This window comes from Mustela erminea, chromosome 2 (assembly GCF_009829155.1).
Source record: "Mustela erminea isolate mMusErm1 chromosome 2, mMusErm1.Pri, whole genome shotgun sequence".
In the NCBI taxonomy this organism is placed as follows: Eukaryota; Metazoa; Chordata; class Mammalia; order Carnivora; family Mustelidae; genus Mustela; species Mustela erminea.
The window spans coordinates 25059634-25080349 of NC_045615.1; the positions used below are offsets into that span (position 1 = coordinate 25059634).

At 43.4% G+C, this 20716-nt stretch overlaps 1 protein-coding gene across 5 annotated transcripts in view; it reads left to right on the top strand.

Annotated features, from left to right (window-relative positions):
- Positions 1-20716, top strand: part of FAM160A1 (family with sequence similarity 160 member A1) — a 225879-nt gene that overhangs the window by 168540 nt on the left and 36623 nt on the right. For all 5 annotated transcript variants that reach the window (XM_032332513.1, XM_032332510.1, XM_032332509.1 and 2 more), the window contains 2 exons: positions 966-1124; positions 2938-3024. In XM_032332513.1, the coding sequence (XP_032188404.1) occupies positions 966-1124; positions 2938-3024 (246 nt within the window). The remainder of the gene's footprint in view (positions 1-965; positions 1125-2937; positions 3025-20716) is intronic.

Genomic DNA, 20716 nt, shown 5'->3' on the forward strand with positions numbered 1-20716 from the left:
CATGAAATTCATTGTTTTCCTTGGTCTTATACCCTGTGAGGTAGAATTGACAGGTACCCAGTGAAAGTGTGTTTCTTCCCTACAGCTCTTTGTTAAAGGCATCACCGCTTTCTTAAGGACCAAGCTGGGTGACCTGACAGATTCAAGGTCTCATTCACCCTCACTTATGTAGCCCAAATGCTGGAAGTTTCATGCTGGCAACAAGGGGGGAAGGAAACCCCATGAGCTTTGGGTTCTTAATGGATTGACAGAGGCCTCGCTAGGGCACCCTCACAGCCACCTCCCACGTGATACACAACTTCACTTCCTGCTCTCTTGTCTTCCGGCTGGTACTTCCACTTAGACCCACCTTAGCTCTGTGTGAACAGTCACCGTCACCTCTGATGCCTGACCCCCACTTCTTCCTGCTGTCATTTGTGCAATCATAAATGCTGGATTTCTAGACTGTAAACATGCATGTATTGGTCATGTCCTTTCACAAGTCTGCAGTCATCTTTCTCAGAAAGCTGCTGGTGGTTCAACCTGTGGGCTCTTCCGTCATGGGCTCCCTCTGTCTAGGGCTTCCTCACAGGCCTTCTGGCTTTGCTCGCAGTGTGTTGCACCGTTGTGCATTGTTCGTGGGTCTGCCTCTCTCTGGAACACCTTGGGGGCAGAATCATGTTGTCTTCATCTCTGCGTGTATGTCCCTCACTCCGCACACCCCTAGCCCATCATATGCCTGGTAAAGAAGAGATGAGCAAGCCTAATTAACTATGAGCGTATGAGCCAGATCCCTCCATTGCCACGATATCCTCCACTGGAGTCGTCCTGCCCTGCTGTCCCCACCCATTGAATCCCTCTCAGCTAGCTGAGGCCTTGCTGCTTCCAGTGTGGGCTTTGGACCAGTAGCATGCTCATCCCCTGGCAGCTGTTGGTTGTGGGCTGAGAACTTTGGAAAAGGGCTTATGTTGTATTTGTGAACACAGGTACTTGCAACCGGGCTCAGTGGTCTCTACTCTTCCCTGCCTACCAAGCTGGAAGAGAAGGGTGAGGAGTGGCACTGCCTTCTGAAAGACGACTGGCTCCTGCTCCCTCCTCTCGTCCAGTTCATGAACTCCCTGGAGTTCTGCAACGCCGTCATCCAGGTACCGGAGCGCCGCCAAGGAGCCTTTGGTTCTGTTCATTCAGAATCCGAGCGGTGTAAAAAATGAGTTTATCAGCACTCCTTTTAAAAATGTTCATGTCTGTGGAGTAGTGGTGCTTTCTTTTAAGCATACGGAATGTCCTTGGATGAAGAAAAAAATGTTAGTTTACAGGTTTGGGGAAGTTTTAATTGAGGAAAAAAAATGAGTGGATTTTCTTTCTCCTCCTCATAAAAAGTGTTAATTCTGTTTTGATTATCCACTTAACCATCAAAAATAAGTTCAATGCTTGACTCATTAAATAGATATTTTTAGGCTTCTAAGTACGCCAAATTATACCACTCTTACTTCAAGGTCTTCTTGGGAGTACACAAAGGAAAACACTTTATTTTGCTTAATGGTGCATACCACATAAAGAATATTGTTATCCCAATTGAATTTAGACGAAGTTAAGCATCTTCTTAGCAGCACAAATTAAATCTGTGCTTTGAAATTGGTCTGCTTTGGGGGGGAAAAAAAAAAACAAAAACAACCACTGAACTCTAGTGTATTGGCTTCTTGATTAGATTTTTACCTTCAGATTTCTTGTTACTGTTTTTCAATAAAAATCAGATTTTATATATAGTTAAGGATATAGTGGTTTTTCATAAAAAATTTTATTTCTATACAAATACATATTACCTTCATATTGGATTTATTAAGAAATCAAATTTTCTTTATGTTGATTGTAAGGTGAAAACTGTTAGTTATAATCTGTTTATCTACCAAATAAAGAAATAGCTTCTGGAAGAAAATGCAAGTAAATTACTTTAGTTCCTATCTCATTTTTATTGCTAAGTCAAAGGAAGTTTTATTTATATAAGATAAATGGATTATATCTTAAGGTTTTTTTTCCCCTTTAATATTACAGTCTATCAACATTTCTTGCAGAAGTGTGTGGAAATAAAAAAGATGAAACTATTAGTTCCCTTCCTAATGTACACACAGAGAGAGATTATCAGTAATTTAAAGATCTAGCTTTACTTCCCTAGAAATTGCTTTTCACTTTATTGTTTGATTTTATTATTTTTTTTTTTAAGAAAGAGAAGTAAAGCTAACAGGCATGGTTAAAGGCAGTGAAATGACATATTTTATACTATATTTTGAAATCGAGGTCATACACTTCAAAGATTTTATTTGTTTGGGGGTACTACTGAAAAGATTACTCACAAAAGATATTAGTAAAGACTTATCCATGCTAAATATATTTTAAAAATGAAATATAGGAAGTGTACTTTTGGTAATGTTTTCTCCTTTTGAAAAGATTCTTATTTTTTATGATAAGAATTTCTAAATGCCTTCCTATTCAATATAGATGATGGGTAGAAAATGCATCTTCAGCACAAATTCTTTTTGCCAGCATAATAAATGTATTGAATTATCCACTTTGACAGTTATACTTTTGTTTTTAAGTAGGCACAAGTTGATTGGGACATAGATGAAGTTATAGAGCAAAATGATACTTTACAATTCATTAATTTTAATTTATGTGTCCTTACACATATTCAGTCTATTTCTTATCTGCTTTTTTTTTAATTTGAAACTTAAAATTTTTACCAATTTTAAAATTTGAAAGTCCAAGCTGTTTATATTGGAATAAACCATCTGAAAAAATTATGTGGCAGTTTGGAGTCTGAATTATTTTTTAACCATGGAATAAACGGCCAGAATTCGAATTTCCTTTTTGAATTTAGGATGTTCACAGAAATGTATGATTTTAAGAAGACCTAACGATGAAACTCTTTGCCTTTTTCATGACTGCCTGTTTCTCTCTTAGGTGGCTCACCCCTTGATTCGCAATCAGCTTGTCAATTATATTTACAATGGATTCTTGGTACCGGTCTTGGCTCCTGCGCTCCACAAGGTCAGTGATTGGCTGAGGTGATCTTATCTGTTGATGGTACAGCTGTCAGAAGCTGAGGATGGTGAACAGTGTAATTGATTCGATGGTGACTTTAGCCTGATTCTTCTCATTCCATTCATGTTCCTCAGCAGTATGAAAGATAGGTCTTAATGGTGGTGACAGCTGAAGTCTGTTGGGATCCGTTTGGTGTCATAGAACACAGTATCGTGGAACGTTGAGGAAGACAGTCTACCTGAGGACTGGCAAATGACTCTGACTCTTGTGTTTATGTCAGTTCATGAGTAGTAGCTTCTTGGAACCCTTTTTTGGGCTGTCCTCCTAGGCCAGGCCTGTCCTAGAGAGTGCAGGGCTTACTGTTGTGGGGAAAGGGGCCAGGATAACACAGGAGCCATGGATTTGCCATCTCCTTAATAGAACTTGATGTTTTTATAACAATTCTGTGACAGTAAAAATTAAAGTGAAGCAAGTTAAGGTCCCTGCAAAGGTTGGCTGTCTCATTAGCACCACTCTGGATTCCTTATGATGCTCTCATTTTGTATAATAAATCAACTGATAGCATTTCCGTTGTGAGCTGTCAGGAGACACCCATGGACCTAGAATTCTAATTATAAGTTTTTCTTCACTGAGTAAAGAGACACATAGAATATTGAGTTCAGAGAATCTTTGTCCAGTTAGTAGAGTTGCCAACCCTCATAGGGAGATAAACAATAAGTTTATCACATGTTGTTTTGATGGGATGCCTACATTTCTGCATATGGAAGTACTATTTCCATGGGCTCTCATTTTACAGAATCAAAGAATGCCTTATTATGGCAACTTTGAAGCCATGGTAATGGGGCTTCAAGTTTAGAGCCACAGGTCCTGATAGAAGATGTTCGTCTTTTACCATTTACTGCCTTTTGCATGTAGTGGCAGTATTTTCCAAAACAGTATTCCCGATCTGACAGTGTGCTTTTTGTTACTTCTAAGTTCAAGAGGTAATCTTGGATTGGCTTAAACGTCAAAATACTGATGCTTCTAGATGATTTTAGTGGTTTATGGGCCTAGAGGGACTAAGTGTTCAAAATTAAATCTGTCTTGGAAAATAAAGGACATATCTTGTGAAAATGCAAACCTCGTGTTTGTTTTCAGATTGTCCTTCTGTTGGTGTCTTGACATTCCAGAGGTGCGGTGGATGTCTTATATGAAGGTCTCTAAGGCTCTGCATGGAGGAATTCTCCTGTGAAGGAATACCACATTGCTACTGAAATTCTTTGGGAGTCATTATCCATATACTCTCGCACACATTTAGACTTTCTTCCTCATTTAGTTCCATGCCTTCCTCATTGACCAGTTGATATAAAATAATTTCCCAAGTCATTATTGTAATAGTGATAATTATAATGATTATTTGTTCAGGATATTTTACATTACTATAATTACCATACCTTAATATTACAAATATTAATGATAACTCTTTATCCGTAATTGAGGATGGGCTCCACGTCAGAGACTCTTATGAGGATCAGATCAGGCTGGTCCCTCTGTGATACTCCTTCACAGCACTAACCACAGGTGGAATCAAATCATTAAATGTGCAATAACTTGTTTAATGGCTGTCTCCACAGTGGCTTGCCTGCTTCTTGTGGATAAGGTTCACACCTGCCTTGTTCACTGGGCTATCTCCGGTGCCAAGGACAGAGCCTTGGACTTGGGACGCTAAATAAACAGCCCACAAGTGGAATGAGGTTTGTTAAAGTGGCAAGCAGAGTGCTGGCACGTGATGCTTTCCCAGGCAGTGGTTCACAGGGCATTTTCACAGTGGTTCACTTTATATATATTAACTAATATTGCTCTCTTAGGCCTATAATTAAAATATGAGGTCTTTTAAGATCATGAAGTTAGGAATACATCCTTCTTGTGAAAAAAAAAAAAAAAAAAGATACAGTCAGTGCTGGTTACATAAAATGCAAAGGGAATGTTGCTATATTAGATTTGAATTTCCAACCCCTAATTAAAATTCCCTAACTTTTATCCATTGCAGGCAATTCCTCCCAAGGCTATTTAGAGACTAGGGAGAATATTTCCTCCCTAATTTATTTTTCTCCTTACTCCCCAATTGGGGTGTGTGTGCGTGTTTTAATCATTTGGAATGAAAATTTTTGGGAAGGAGGCAGGGCAAGGGAGAGGGTGATCAGCCTCCCCTCTGGCTCTTGGCTCTCAGTGGTTGAAGAAGGAGCCTCCTGCGAGTGGCCAGACGGGGCCCCAAGGCAGATGAAGGAAGAAGTCCAGAACTGGGTGTTCCTGGGGGAGTTCCTAGTGAGACCACTCACCTCCTAGAGCCAGTGTCCTTTCCTCTGATAAGGGAAGGGGTAGCTGGATGTCTCAAGCCTACTACTGTAGGAGTTTCTGTCTAGATTTTTCATATTTTGTGCTCCATTTAGTATCCTAAATAAATTTCCATTGTATATGCTCTCAGCTCCCAATTCATGCGTGACATTTTAGTTACTGGCCATCTCATCCATGTAGGTGGTCTGCAGAGGTGAACTCATTCTGTTTCCTAAATAATAGAAATAAATGCATTCTTAAACATATGCCTACATCACAATCAATTCTCATAAACCATATTTCCACAACATTTCCTAACCAGAGATGAAGTCATCATGAAGAGTTGTGGGTAATGAGAGGTGGGGTGTGGGCGCTTGGCAAGTGAAGGCTGTCTCTCCCTCACCTCTCCCCAGTGTCTGTGTGCACGATATAGCGCTTTCTCTGTGAGTCCTTCTGCTATGTGCTTTCTCCGTCCAGTGCTGGGGTGTGACCAGTCATTCTTCTGTGTTAGTGCAAAGGTGTATTTGATTTTTTTCAGAGGGCTGCACGTTTTTTTGTAGTGCAGATATACTGGTCCATAGTCCTTTATCCACAATTCAGAAATTCGAAAAGCTTAGAAAACCCCTAATTTTTTTCCTTTTTAATAATTGAAGTGGCAGCACAACCTAACCTTTGCTGAACTCATTTGGTGGCAAACCCTTACCTGAACTATCTTGAGGCTGTTTGGTTTTATTCCACTTGTGTTCAAAATTTGTATGTTTTGTGGAAGAAATAGTAATGTATTTAATTATAGAGTGTGGCCTTGGACCTGCTGGGTTAGTCAGATATGGCCAATGTACACATTACTTTTCTAAACTATGAAAAGTTTGAATTCCAAGATATGCATGGTCTCCAGGGTTTAGAATAAGGCATTGGAAGCCTGTTTGGACATTTAGGAAAAGATCAATTGTTGGAGATAGGTTTAAAACCATACTTTGTGAAAGTCACACTAGAAAAAATGATACCATGTTCCTATGGATCCTTTAGGAATTAGAGCCAGACATAGATGTGGACGTCACGTTGTACAAACCTGGTTATTTATGACTTTTGATAGCCCTTAGCCAGCAAGAGTGAGTTCTGTTGTCTCTGTATGTTTAATTTATTAAAGCTAAATTTTCAAGGCTGAATATTCATCGGGATGGTTGTATTAGTCTGGGTTCTCAGAGAAGCAGATGCCGACAGAGGATTAAATATGCAAGGATTTTATTAGGGGAAATGCTTGTGAGAGAGAAAATAGGGAGCAGGGAGAGTTGTGGACTACAGTGCAAAAGTGACCCCAAGGAAAGAAGGGGGAGACGTTGGCTGGCGTGTCCTATTTAAAGTGCTCTGTACTCTGAGAAGATCCATCAGAGGCGGCCTGTGTCTTCTGGGGAGACAGCCTGTGGGATGTGTGGTGAGGATTTCAGAGTACAGTAGCAGGGGCCCATGGTGGCTTTCACTCCCTGTAGCTGGAGGTCTAAGAGGTGGGTTTCTGTGTTTCCAAACTGTTGGCTGGTTTCCATGGCTTTCCTGATTGTAGTTGTGAAAACGATGGACCTGCGTACTTGCTTCCTTGTGCACAGAATATTCAGAAGTTCAAATGGTCCCCGCATGCATGCAGTCTTTTTGGTCAGGATGAGCTTGTTGAAGGAGTTTAGTACGCCAGTCAAAATGAGCAGGCCACGGTCACGAACAAAACCAACATCTCGGGCTAAAACAACAAATGTCTGTTTGTTCACACTGCTTGTCCATCTTGGAGTATGGGCTGGACGGTTGCAGGTAGCTTTTCTCCATGTTCTCCTCACCCAGCGACCCAATGTGATAGAAACTTCACCATCTGGAAATGATATCTGTGGTCATGTCAGGGGCAGGGAGAACGAGGACCGGGAGGGACCCTAACCTGACTTCCCTACAGAGAGAGGGGCACGGGGGATAAGAGGCTCAGGACCAATCTGCGGGTGACAAAATAAGGCAGCAGGTATGGCTGGCATTTGGGGAAGTGTGGCGGTGAACCGAAAAACGGCAGAAAGGAAGGGGGTTCTGGAGAAGGGAGAGGGCTGAAGAAAACAGGGATACAAGGAACAAAGATCCTAAAGAGAAAGTATCATCCTACTCACTACCCTAAAACCCTTCCAGACTACCTGAAAGAGATGACTGCTTTTCTTTTTCCCATGTGCACCTGCCAGCTTTACTCTGGCCGGATCATTAAATGCACTTAAATGTTGTTGAAAAATAATGGGATTTTAAAGAATTGCTTTATTAACGAACCCAACACTTCTGACTCCCTGGGGATCTCTGTTCCCCTTTGATATTGTCCACTCTGCAGACTCTCCTGGTTCTCTAGTAGAGTCTGTGAGCAGCATGGACTTCACTTTCCCCCTTCCTTCCCTGAATATGGGGGTGCATGGGTCTCGGTCTTCTGCTGGTCAACCCCGAGATCAACTGTGCGCTCCACACAGGTGACCCGAATATCCTCCACCACTGGAGGGATCTCTTGGCCAGAGGGAGCTGCCCCGCTCCTCAGATTTAGAGTATCAAAGCCAGACTCCTGGCTTTCAGCCCAGGTTAGCTAAGACCCTCCTCTGCAGGTGATCTTTTCGAAGACCTTTTGAACGTGGTGATCGGGCTGTGTTGTAGAGCTAGAACTGGAAGTGAGGCAAGCTGGTTGGCCTTGTTACTAGCTCGGGAGAGTCTCTGTGCCGGTGTGTTGTTCAGGGCTCCTGGGCAGACAGGAGACACCTCAGGGCCTACCCTGGCCCCAGCGTGGTCAGAAAGAGGGGACTAGCAAGGCTTCTGGAGGGGAAGGGCGTAGGAATAACATCGGGGGCTCAGTCGTATTGTTTGGGTCAAATAAGTGTCTTGCGAACTAGTATGTTCTCTGTTTGGTGGATTCCTTGGCTCTGTTTTTGGAGGCTGTTAGGAAATTAGGGCAGAAGTTTGAGGCTGTGTGTAGTTGTTGGAGGCGGAGACGTTGAAGTGGGAGTGTGCTGAAGGGAGGGAGGGAGGCAGGGTAAAGAAGAATGACACACCTGCCCTTTCCACATGCAGCTTACAGGCATTCACACGGATCCTTGTGACCTCAAAGAAAGCCTGTATCTTTCTTTGGTTTTTATGAAGAGCAGGCGGCTGTTTTCACTCAGCAAGGTATTCTATACAAGTGTGCTTGGAAAAACAGAAGCCAAAAATCTGTAAGAAAACCTGGATTTTCCCACAGTCTCCTGTGTGCTGAAGCCATGTTTGAACAATATACACAGGTGGAATAATTCCAGCCGTTTCCTTTAAGGCATGTGCGCCGGCGTCACCGTGGAGCCCATTTGTTTTACAATCTTGTCTTCTAAACACACACATACATATTCATGATCTGTATCCTGTGAGCTCAATAACTCATGGCTTATTGACTTAGGTTGATGGATGGAAGTTTTTTGGGGGACTGCAGAAGATGGAGATTTTGAGAGGCTGGGAACAGCCATACCTGTGCGTCACCCGTGTGCTCTTAGTGTGTCTGTGGGTTGGCTGGGCTGGGACCCGTGGAGAGCCCAGCGGGGCTCTCACTAGCTGGGGATGTTTTTGACTTTTATGCCCAGTGAAACTTGCGACTGTAGGTTTTAAGAGCAATTAAACACTGGCTTCAAGTGATCACTACTGATACATATTAATGAGTTGTAATTGGGTGCTGAGGTGACAGGAAGCATGTGCTGACTTCTTAGGTCCTACTGTTCTTGGTCTCCAGGGCAGAGTGGGCAGAGCAGCCTGTCACGTCGGTGTCCCTTCACTCCATGTCTCCTATCCACCCTTCTTCACGTACCTCTAGTCCAGGAGAAAGTGGGGATGGGGTTCTGGAGTGGCCAGAGCGCAGAGACCAGCTCCTGCCAGCTATTTTGGCTGAGTTCCTGTTGCGTCTCTGGAGGCCCAGCATGGCACACTACTGTAGTCCTTGTCACTTCCTGATGAAAAACACCGTGAAATTTTGTGTCTGGTCCCAGTAATGCTGCAAAGCATCACTGAGCAGGGCATTCCTTTCAGTGGGAAATTGGCAAAAAGAAGGAATCAAAAGCTTGGAATAAGGATGCCCTTTTGGCCCTGGAATTTGGGGATCTTATTTTTCGAATGTAGTGGTTCTTTGCTAAATCATTTACAGTTTCCCTTGAGTCACGGAGCTCCGAACTAGGCTCCAGCTCTGGGGTGGGCCATATGAAAAGCTGTCATGGAATAATATCTTGGGCTCTCCATTTCATACTTCTACTTATGCATTTCAGTAATTTGCTTTTTATTTTTTTATTTTTAATTTTTTTTTTTTTAAATTTATCAGAGAGAGAGAAAGAGCATATGCACAAGCAGGGGGAGTAGCAGGCTGAGGGAAGAGAAGCTGGTTCCCCGTGGAGCAGGGAGCCCGATGCGGGACATAATCCCAGGACCCTGGGATCATGACCTGAGCCAGAGGCAAACACTTAACCGACTGAGCCACTCAGGTGTCCCAGTAATCTGTTTTTTAAAAGTCATTCTCTACATTATTGACCCAAGTGTCCAATCACTAAAGGCTCTGGATGTACTATCCTGCCTACTCCTCCCAGCACCACCCCCCTTTTTTCCTGCTAGCTGCTTATTCCTCTTCCTCTTCCATCATCTTCAGTGATGTTGAGCTATACTTGTTCATATGGAACTTTGTTTCTTACCACGCCTAGAGTCACCCAGGCATTGGAAATGATTCCATCCTCTACCATGCTGGAAGCCTACCTGTGCGCCCAACTGGACCACAGAGCGCCAGTCTGGTGTGAAGTGAAGGGGTCTCAGGGATACCCTAGAGAAATGAGGTCCCTCCTTCTAGAATCTGCTGCTCTTGTCTCACAGCCTGAGGCAGGCTCCAGTGGTGCCAGACAGGGAGGCAGGTGTTCCGTTCGGGGCCAGTTGGCAGCTGGGGAGGCTGCGATGCTTGAGCTCAGCAGGAGAGCTTGATGCACCTGCTGCCATCTCCAGCTTCTAATATAGCCTCATGCTCCCTGCCTGATGCCAGAGATCCAGGTGTGACAGAGGAGCTAGGATGGCAGTGGCAGTGGCCTGCACATTCGTTCTGTTTCCTCAGTCACCCCGGATTGAAATAGGAGAGTACCGCGCAAGTGGAGAGGCCAGATGTAGGGATCGCTGTGGTCCGTCAGTGGTGGCAGGTGAGTGAGGTAATTAAAAGGCCCGTCCTGTTAAGGCCCATCCTGTCATGGGCCTGCAGCTGTGTGACACACAGCAGCAGTAGTGTCCTGGAATTTGGGCTGAAGAAATCCTATCCAGCATGCCAGCTTCTGACAGCTTCAATTAGTAATTGCTCTATCCATTGAGAGGCAGCCATTAAATAGACCTGGAAGATTTTAGTGGCACTTATAACAGGCTTTGACTTGGAAATCCTTGATTTATTCATTGAAAACTGAAGGTGTGTGCCATCTAATATATTCAGTTAATACATTGTATCTGATTAACACACTTTGGGGAAACAGTCTAATTTAACATTTCAAAAAAATGGGTCTTGAGGCCAGAGAGACTTTAGTTTGAGTTCTGGCTCTTTGTTCCTTAACTAGCAATGAGATTGTGGTAAGTACCTTCATCTCTATGTATTACATATGGATAAAACAGTACCTGCCTTAGTGGGCCGTTGGGAAGAATCAGTGAGGCACTGCATTTAAAGTGCCTTTTGTCTTCTGCACTTAGTACTACACGCACATCACACATTAACTCCACCAGCTGGGTCTCTGAAATGAGACAGTCTTCACGTGACACTGTGTTACTGGACAGGGAATCTGTCCTGGGCTTATTGTTCCTTCACCCATTTTCATCTCATTTCACAGACAGCCAAACTTTTAGATTTACTCTTTCCTTCTTTCTCTAGAATGTGATGTCAACTCAGTTGTTCATAGAATTATTTGCCTGCTTATTCTGAGTCTCGGTGCTAGAGATTCCCGAGTGTAAATGTGCAAAGACAATCACCTAGGAACTTCTTACTCTCAAAGTCCTGAGTTGCAGGATCTGATTCAATAGGTAGGGCTGACACTTCTCCTGTTAGCCAGCAACCAGGAGCTGCATGGACCACGCTGGCTGATGGTACTGATCTCAGCCCTTCCGCTGGCACGTTGGCTTCTTAGACTCTTTCACTGGATGAGGATTATGAAGACATGGGTTCCTGTTTTATGTGCCACCTCGAGGGGCTTACCCTGTTTAAGGTAAACCCCATGCTGGCAGCCTGCCAAGACTGTAAGATCAGATGAGGAGGTAGAGAGCAGAGCTTTGGGCAGCGGTGAAACTTTCCCAAACGAGCTAGGCATTCAAAAGGGGATACTGTCTTCTGCCTCCCTCTGGAGCTGTTTTAGCCACCAAAGCAGATAGCACAAGTCAAAATACTTCCTCATTTACAGACTTAGTAGTCGTAGCATCTAAGGTGAGTAGTGAAAGGACATTGTTGAGTTCTGGCGTGTGGATTCTAAGAATGGCTGCCTGCTCCCTAGTGTGTGCAGTGTTCCATTGTGAGAAATACCTCCCATTGTTCAGGGTGTTGGACAAGTACCATTATGTATACTGTGAAACCAACTCTGTTCTCCTGTGTAATACTGTGAAGATATGTGTACAGTGATATCAGCACCACAAAAACATCTTTCAAATGGTAATGTGGTCAGCTTGGCAGTGGGAAAACGGGCCATATACTGGTGTCATGAATATTACAGTATAATGATACATCATATATGTGTAATACATACCATTACATATGTATTGTAATATGTATGTACATATTACATATGTATATACATATGTTATGATATGTATCACACACACACATATATATAATATGCATGTAATATAATAATGCATCATCATTGTACTGCTGACTGGGCTCCCCCCACCATGCCCTGGTGCTGTGGGCACAAGGGGAAGTGAATGCTCCCTATAACTAGCAGAGATGGGGTTGGCAGATTTTCTTCGTTTCACTGTAACCATTATTACTGTTTTTCACTTCCCATATTTCTGGTTATTAAGTGGAAAGTTGATGCACTCAGGCATTTTAGATCCATTTACAAATATACTTTTCCCCTCATCAATATATAGAAGAGCCAAAGAGAAGAGTAGATTGTTTATCCCAGAGGCATCCCTTGTGGATCAGCTGTGGAACATAATGAAATGTCGAGTATTTGTTGTGGAAAGCCTCTGAGAACATAGGAATAGATTATAATAGAAGCTATTGGAATGTTCACTTTTCTTTTTTTCTAAAGATAATCTTATAATTAATATCTGAGGTCTAGTGCTAAGTTTCCAGCCTGTGGAACCACTGTCTTTGAACAGTTTGTAGACATGAGGCTCCAGGTAAGCCATATGGTACGCCGAGGTCTAGGCATACAGTGAGGTGAATTTAGGCCCAAATCTTCCATCTTGTTTTGCATGTTTGCAGTGCAAAGAGTGACCTGGCCTTGGGATCCATGGCCCAAAGCCAGCTTCTTGGTGTCCTGGGGGTGTCCCTGTCTTTATAATGCTGTGTCTTTAAAATAATATGCCAAAACCCCAAACCAAACAGGAACACTGGCCGGAGTACACAGATGTAAAATAGGGAGCAAAGAGGAAGGCACATTTATTCATTGACATAAACCTAGACGTAGTGGTATCCAGTGACTGAGTTCTTTATGAGGGAATTAATTAATTAATTAATTAATCTTCCTTATCCTTTTTTTTATCATGTTCAGTTAGCCAGCATTTAGTACATCATTAGTTTTTGATGTAGTGCTCAATGATTCATTAGTTGCAGATAATACCCAGTGCTCATCACAACACGTACACTCCTTAATACCCGTCATCTGGTTACCCTGGCCCCCACCCCTCTCCCTCTGTAACCCTTAGTTTGTTTCCCAGAGTCAGTAGTCTCTCATGGTTTGTCTCCCTCTATGATTTCCCCTTCTTTAGTTTTCCCTCCCTTCCCCTATGGTCTTCTGTGCTATTCCTTATGTTCCACATCTGAGTGAAACCATATGATAATTGATTCTCCCTGCTTGACTTATTTCACTCAGCATAATCTCCTCCAGTCCCATCCATGTTGGTACAAAAGTTGGGTATCCATCCTTTCTGATGGCTGAGTAATACTCCATTGTATATATGGATCATATCTTCTTTATCCATTTGTCTGTTGAAGGACATCTTGACTCCTTCCACAGTTTGGCAATTGTGAATACTATGAGCACACAGAATTTTGAGCCTACTGTGGCTCACGCTGAAAAGTTAAGAGGTTTTCTGCTCTGTGAGCACCCTTCTGAACCTGCTGCCGAGCTCTGCTCAGTGACTCCCAGGCTGGCCTTTTGCCTTTAGTAAGGCTAAATACACGAAGGATTTAACATGGTGTGAACTTCAGAGTCAGGCTGCCAGGGTCAATGCCCCAGCCCTGCCACCTGTCAGCTCTGTGCCCTTGGGCAGCACTTTGACTTCTCTGAGCCGGTTTCCTCTTTTGTAACATGTGGATGACATAATAGGGCTTCTCTTTACAGGACCTGTGAGGGTTCGATGAGTTGATATTTTACAGTGTTGCTTGGAGAGTTAGTGCTTGGTGTATGTTAATTCTGTTGCTGCTTTTTTAGTTCTTACTAGGTACTTGTTGGAGAATCATAGTTTTAGATCACCAGGTAGCTCTTTCATTACTCTGTAATTTATAAAATTTGGCATATTTCCAGGAGGGAATAGGCAGGGAACCATAGGCATCAAAGTAGTAGAAGAAATAACTCCAAGGCTAGACTGGGCTCTGCCAAGTGAATCTTCTGAATCTTGGAATCTTTTCCCAAGCTAACCCTGAACTTCCTCACATCTCCCTCTCCAGAGACTGACAAGTCCAGCCATCTTGGACCACGTACTGTACGTCAAGTAGGAACTGGATTTCCACTTAATCGCCTATGCTTATGCCTTTCCTCTCCTTGAGATGCCTTTTCCTTCCATCTATTTTATCTGATTATTTCTCATCCTCCAGGGTCCCGACCACATGGCACTTCCTTCCGGAAGTCTTCCTGATCTAGCCAGTTGTAGGCAGTCACTCTTCACATCTTTAGAATTTCGTTGCTATCACTCACGTGGCACTTAAAGGTTGCATTGTAAGATCATTGTGGGTTTACTCTCCTACTACTAGGTGACAAACGTCGTGAGAGTAGAGACCATCTATTTATTTATATGTTCATTTATCATACAAATAGTATAGCAGCATATCTACCATACGGCCTAGTCCATATAGGTATTTTCCTATTTTCTGAGTAAGTGAATGTGTGAACATAGATATGGTGACTAGGTAGTGATGTGTGTGTGAAGCAAATGGTAGGGAGAGAGAGGAAAAAGGTAAGGAGAGATCAAGTAGTAGGAGCTGTTGGAGGTCTCATCAGGTTGGTGGACTGATGTTTGGCTGACAGCTGGCACTCGGGTGGCATGGAGTGGGAAAAGACTGAGGTGTTTGAGGGAAGGCATGTTTAGGGTTGGGCAGACATGGCTTTTGCTGAAAGTGAGATACCTATTATTTTTTGCACATGTCCCCAATGGGAATGACCAGATTTGAGACAGATACCGCTGAAACAATATAAAGGAAGATATAGAATTTTCTAGAAAGAAGCAGAAGGAAAAGGAATTAAAACATATTACTCAAGAATCAGTGATGGCTCTAAGAGTCATATTTAAAATGTGCTCTCCACATCCAGAATTGACATTGTCCAAAATGAGAGATTGAGAGATATCTATCAAGTTAAAAATAATTAGCAATGTATCATTTTCATGATTATTTATCAAGACATTCAACTCTCTGGATAACCATGTGTGATATTTATATTTGTGATAATGTACTTTAATAGAACTAATAGATTTATCTGTACAGTTTTTTTTTCTTTGAAGATAGCATTCTGTCTGTCAGAATTTATGAAGTTTATAACTTTGAAATGTGTTAGATTTCAGTTTTATAGAGGAGCTCTATGTGGCGCAAAGATGAGGAACTCCTTTGTTTCCATGCCATGTTCTTATCCCTGATGGAGGTGTCAGCCCAATGCTCGGCACCTGGTAGGTATTTTAGAAATGCTTATCAGTAAAGGAATTAGTAATTGTTTAAGCAAATTTCACAGACTGGATGGATTTTATGAAGCATATCCTTTGTGTGTGAAATTCTTCCCAAATGTAAATGGAGGGATTGAATTGAGATAGGAACACAGTATGTTATATATGCCCACAGAATATTAGTATTAGACATAATCCCAGAGATTGTCTAGTCCCAACTCCTCCTTTTTCTGATAAAAACATTGAAGAACAATGTTTTGTTCAGGCTCACACAGCTGATTACTGGCCAAGCTTGGACCAAACCCAGAACTGCAGGTCTAGAGGCTTTAGTATTGTCATCTCTTTCCATTTTCCCTGTTGGAAGTAAATCTTAGTTCCATGATCCCTTCCTTGGCATAAATTAACTCATGAGTTCCCAGTGCAGAATTTAGAAAAAATTCTCTTATGCTTTTGTTAATTGCAAACTAGATTTCTTTGAGAGCAAATCCCCTTTCTCTCAGGGCTTCTATGTAATCAGGGGCTGTTTAGGTGCACCCATATTAATTTTTGATGTCCTGCTTGAGTTTCTCCTCTTGGTAAGTCTGCTCTAAAAGGAGAGCTTGCACCATCTAGTGGATCCATGAAGAGGCTCCTGGGTTTAATTTTTTGGTGGCCCTCCTTTAAAAGGAAGAAAGGAATAGTATTTTTAGTTAATCTGCAGATTCTCCCCTGGAACCCTTAATTTATATCCTGAGAGTGAGGTTAGCAGCCCAGAATGCTGTTAGATCACTGTGTACCTCCCGTTGCTGAAAGCAGGGCAGGGTGTTGACCGTGCTGCTGCTTCCCTTTATGAATGGCGGAAGGAGGGTTAGGAAGCGGGTATACTATCAACCTGTTTTTTCCAACCAGTACTTGGATTCTCCTTATCATTAATTCAAAACACTGACTCTTCTATAATGGGTCTTCCCATAATAGTTGGGAATTAATCAAGCCCTGCTTTTATTCTTGGGATATTCTCGAGTACTCATTTGGACAATTAACTAATTTAGTAACGGGCAGTATTCTGCTGTCCAGTTGGATAAGTGAAGTTTTTGGAAGCTTTCACATTATTCCTTTGTTTCCTCTAATAGAAGTTTTGTTCTTTTCTCAAGCTCTGCACAATACTTACCCTGTGTGGCAGGTGGCAGAAGATGGCATTGCTCAAGCAGGATAATTTGATGACTGTGTAACACAGGGTGAGGGTCTCAACACTGACTTGCCATGTGACCTGAAGCACTCCTTTTCCTCCTGGGCCTGAGTTTGCTTTGGAAGGAATGTGATTGTCAGCCTTATAGGTACAGAGTACTGCTCAGCAAAAAAACCCAAGGTTTTGTTTGTTTGTTTGTTTTTGGTTGGTTGTTTTTGTTTCGTTCTGTTTTGACTTTTGTTACTCCATCAGCTGAAATATCTTAGATGGCATCTTAGCACCTGCATAGTGTAGGGTCCTTGGGACAAGGATCCTCACCCTGGTGCACATCAGAATCAGCAGGGAGGCCTGGTCCCATCCCTGGAAGTTCTGGTTTACTTGGGCCCAGATGGCGTGTAAACATGGGTATTTTTTAAAAACTCCCTGGGTGATTCTAACATAGATTCAGGGTTAAGAACAACTGTGATTTGATGTCCTTGAAAATGTGTTTGAATCATTGGATTCCAAATCAAGCTGAATGTTGGAGGTCTGTATTTGAAAACCATTGTTCCCCTTGGGGCCAGAAGTTTTACTGTACTGGGATTGGATTGAGGTAGTCACTGCATCTAAAAGACTCCATTTTGCAACCCCAGCTGGTGCTGGTGGAGTCCATTTTGGTGTATGACCAAGGTCGGAGGAATGGTACTTTCTGGGATAGCCAGGAGCAGCGAGGGCCAGAAGTTAACGCTTTTGTGAGTGGCAGTTTAATGTATTATTATAATTGTCCTAATCTTAGGTGTTGATTCTATATTGTTGGCAGGTGTCCAGTGACAGTAGGAAAGTTGGTGTTTCACATTACATCTTTTTTTTTTTTTCCTCTTAAGAGCATTTTTCTCCTTTCTTGTTGGCTCAACAATCAATTTCAGCTCTTTCGATGGTTCCCAGGAGGAAGGTGCTCAGTGAGCTCTTCAGAGAAGCTGTTTTCTGGAGTGAAGTCCTGACCTGTGACTGGGATCAGCTGGCTTCTGAGAAACATCACTGAATGAGTTGGAGGAGGGGTAGAGTGGTAAAAGGGCCGGGGTGGGTATAAATCCTCCAAAAGACCATAACTCAACTCTTACAATGGGAGGTAGTATCTTTGACCTTAATCAGCCCACATAGTTGATACAACTGTTTTTAATTTCAATTTTAATACAATTCAATTTTAATACAATTTTCAAAGTATTTTCACTCAGTTTTTAGAGGACAGGGGATAAGACATGCCAAGGGAGGATTAGACTTCTTATCTTGGCTTTTCCTTAAAATAGTACAAAGAACATGATGTTTGGCAGCAGGCAGACCTGGTCTCTGGGGAATCTGATCTCTGCTACTTACTGTGTACTTTGGGGGCAAGTTTATGAACCTCATGTTTCTTATCTGTGAAATGAGGACCCTGACCCCTACTTTGCAAGGCCAGATTGAATTAACCCAGATAATGTATATGAGGCACGATAATGAATGGCACAGAGCTGGGACTTTATAAATGGTAGCTATTTCTGGAGCTGCTATTAATAATAGTAATAATGAATGATAATTTAAAAATCAACAGTGTTTTTCCTCCTTTGGACATGGCGCCTAAGATATAAGTAACTCATGGCCTGTGTACCCAGTTGTTCTTGGAGGGGGCTGAGACTGAATCAGTTGGGAAGGGGTGTTGACAGAGGCTCCAGCTGGGAAATGCGTTCTTGGAATTTTCAACCTCACCTAATCAACGTGTTATCATTTAGTCTCATCACACATAAATCCCTTTAAAATATAGCTGCTCCCTGGAAGAGTTAATTCCACTGAGCATTCATCTTGTGTATAGCTTGCTTGTTTACCTCAGAGAAGATAGAATATAGATAGATCTTTATTTAAGCATTGTGGATGCAGTGCCTGGGCGGCTCAGTCGGTTGACCGTCTGCCTTCGGCTCAGGTCATGAGCCCAGGGTCCTGGGATCGAGCCCTGTGTGGGACACCCTGCTCAGCGGGGAGCCTGCTTCTCCCTCCACCACCCACATGCTCACTCTCTCTCTCAAGAAAATAAATAAGATATGGGACGCCTGGGTGGCTCAGTTGGTTAAGCAGCTGCCTTCGGCTTAGGTCATGATCCCAGCGTCCTGGGATCCAGTCCCACATCGGGCTCCTTGCTCCGCAGGGAGCCTGCTTCTCCCTCTGACTCTGCCTTCCTCTCTGTCTGCCTGTGCTTGCTCTCTCTCTCTCTCTCTCTCTCTCTCTCACAAATAGATAAAAATCTTAAAAAAAAAAAAAGATCTTAAGAAAACAACAACAACTTGGAAAAGGGTTAGGAGGGAAGAAGGGATGGTGTGCATTTGTGGGGATTACTTGAGTGTAAATCACACCTGGTGCTGTGGGGCGGTGTGGCTTTGGGACGTACTCTGCATTGGCTGGACCCTCGGGGGGCTGAGGAGAGGAGATGCCAGGATGGGGTTGGAGGGGGGGGTTGTATCTCATGTTGCTGAGGGCCCAAAGCACAGCAGCCATCAATGTTGAGTTGCTGTCCCAAGTTCCCTATTAGGACGGCCTGTGTGATTCCTATGTTTGTTTTGGGAACAATGTTGTCATTTGCCATAGGTTGGCCATGTCTGGAGTGACAGTGCCATTTCACCTAAGCACTGGCCTTGGAGTCTAAAGCATTTACAGGAATCAGTGGAAACTGCACGTGCATAGCTAAGGTTATACAGTCTCAGAAAAGTCTGTCTGGTCTAATTGAGGTATCGGGGCTTTCTTCCTCTTCTGAGTTCTGATAAGTTGAGAACTACAAGCAAGGGAGACAGAAGGTCAGTGTAGGGCCTTTGTTATCAATAAAACTGATGCTGGAGCATAGGGTTTACACCTGTGGGTTACATTGCCTAATATTGGGGCGCAGGGTGGCTCAGTTGATTGAGCGTCCCACTCTTGGTTTCGGCTCAGGCAGTGATCTCAGATCGAACCCTGCCTCAAGCTCGGTCTGCTGTGGGCTTGCAGCCCACATGATGTTCTCTCTTCCCCTCCCCCTGCCTCTCCTGCTTGTGCTTTTTCTCTAAAATAAATAAATAAATCCTTAAAAAGAAAGGAAAAACAAAAACCAAAAGATTGCCAATATCGACCCCCCAGGATCGGACTTGCCAGACGCCCCATAGAAGCTGTGGGGGAAGGAGTGGAGAAGAATGTGTACTTCCTGCTGGCGGTCTGGCTCCCTGAAGAAGAGAGAGAGGAAGGGACAGGCACCTCCAAATGACAAGCTGCTACTCCTCTCCCTGGGGAGGCGTTAATGGGGGTGGGCAGAGAGGCCAGAAGGACTCTGCTGGGTGATCCTGCATGTGGGAAGAAACACTCAGACCAGTTTTCTCTACCAGGTTGACAGAAGTAAGACCTTTCTAAATTCTAGAGATTTGCAAGTGGAAATTCATATCACAAAAAAATGAAGAGGAGTGGTTTAGATGGCATTGCCGTTTTGAAGAGCCCATAATAGGTGCCTGTCGCTTGCAGAAGATAAACCAGACTCCATTCCTCCTCTCCGGAAACCTGTCGTCGTCGTCGTCGTCTGTCCCTGTCTTGCATGTTAACCTTCCTTGCCCCGAGGTGTTCACGTGCAGATGTGAGGTCAGAGTAGTGCCTTTCGTGGCCTCTGTTCTTGTTACCGGTTCCTGCTGGATCATTCTTCCTACGTCCCGTCTGTGCAGAATATACTCATCTGTTATGTCCTGGGACAGTCCCTATATTGGGCTCAAGCCCTGCCCCGACGCACAGACCTGCCTCTCTCAGCTCTGGCTCCGAAGTGCGGCTCGCTGGCCCCGCTCAGCCTCCCACCGGGTTCGCCACGTGAGTCTCAGCAGCCGGCTGCTGGAAGTGCCACAAGGGACAGGATGCTTCTTGTACTTCTTTTATGTGTCCCCAGATGTTGGTTTACTGTACACATGAAAAGCACTCTGTAGATATGCGGTCCGTTAAATAAATGTATCAAAAGGACGTGGCTTGCACCCTCATCACTATGTTAGAATAGGGTTATGCGGGCTTCGCTGGGAGATAAGATTACCAAGGCAAAGGACAGAAATTAGCTCTTGTCTCATGTCACTGATATGAAATCAAAGAATCTCATGGTTTTGGAAGGGAGAGGGTAAGATCATCTGGTTCAATGCCATCATTTCACAGCTGAGCACACTAATGCTC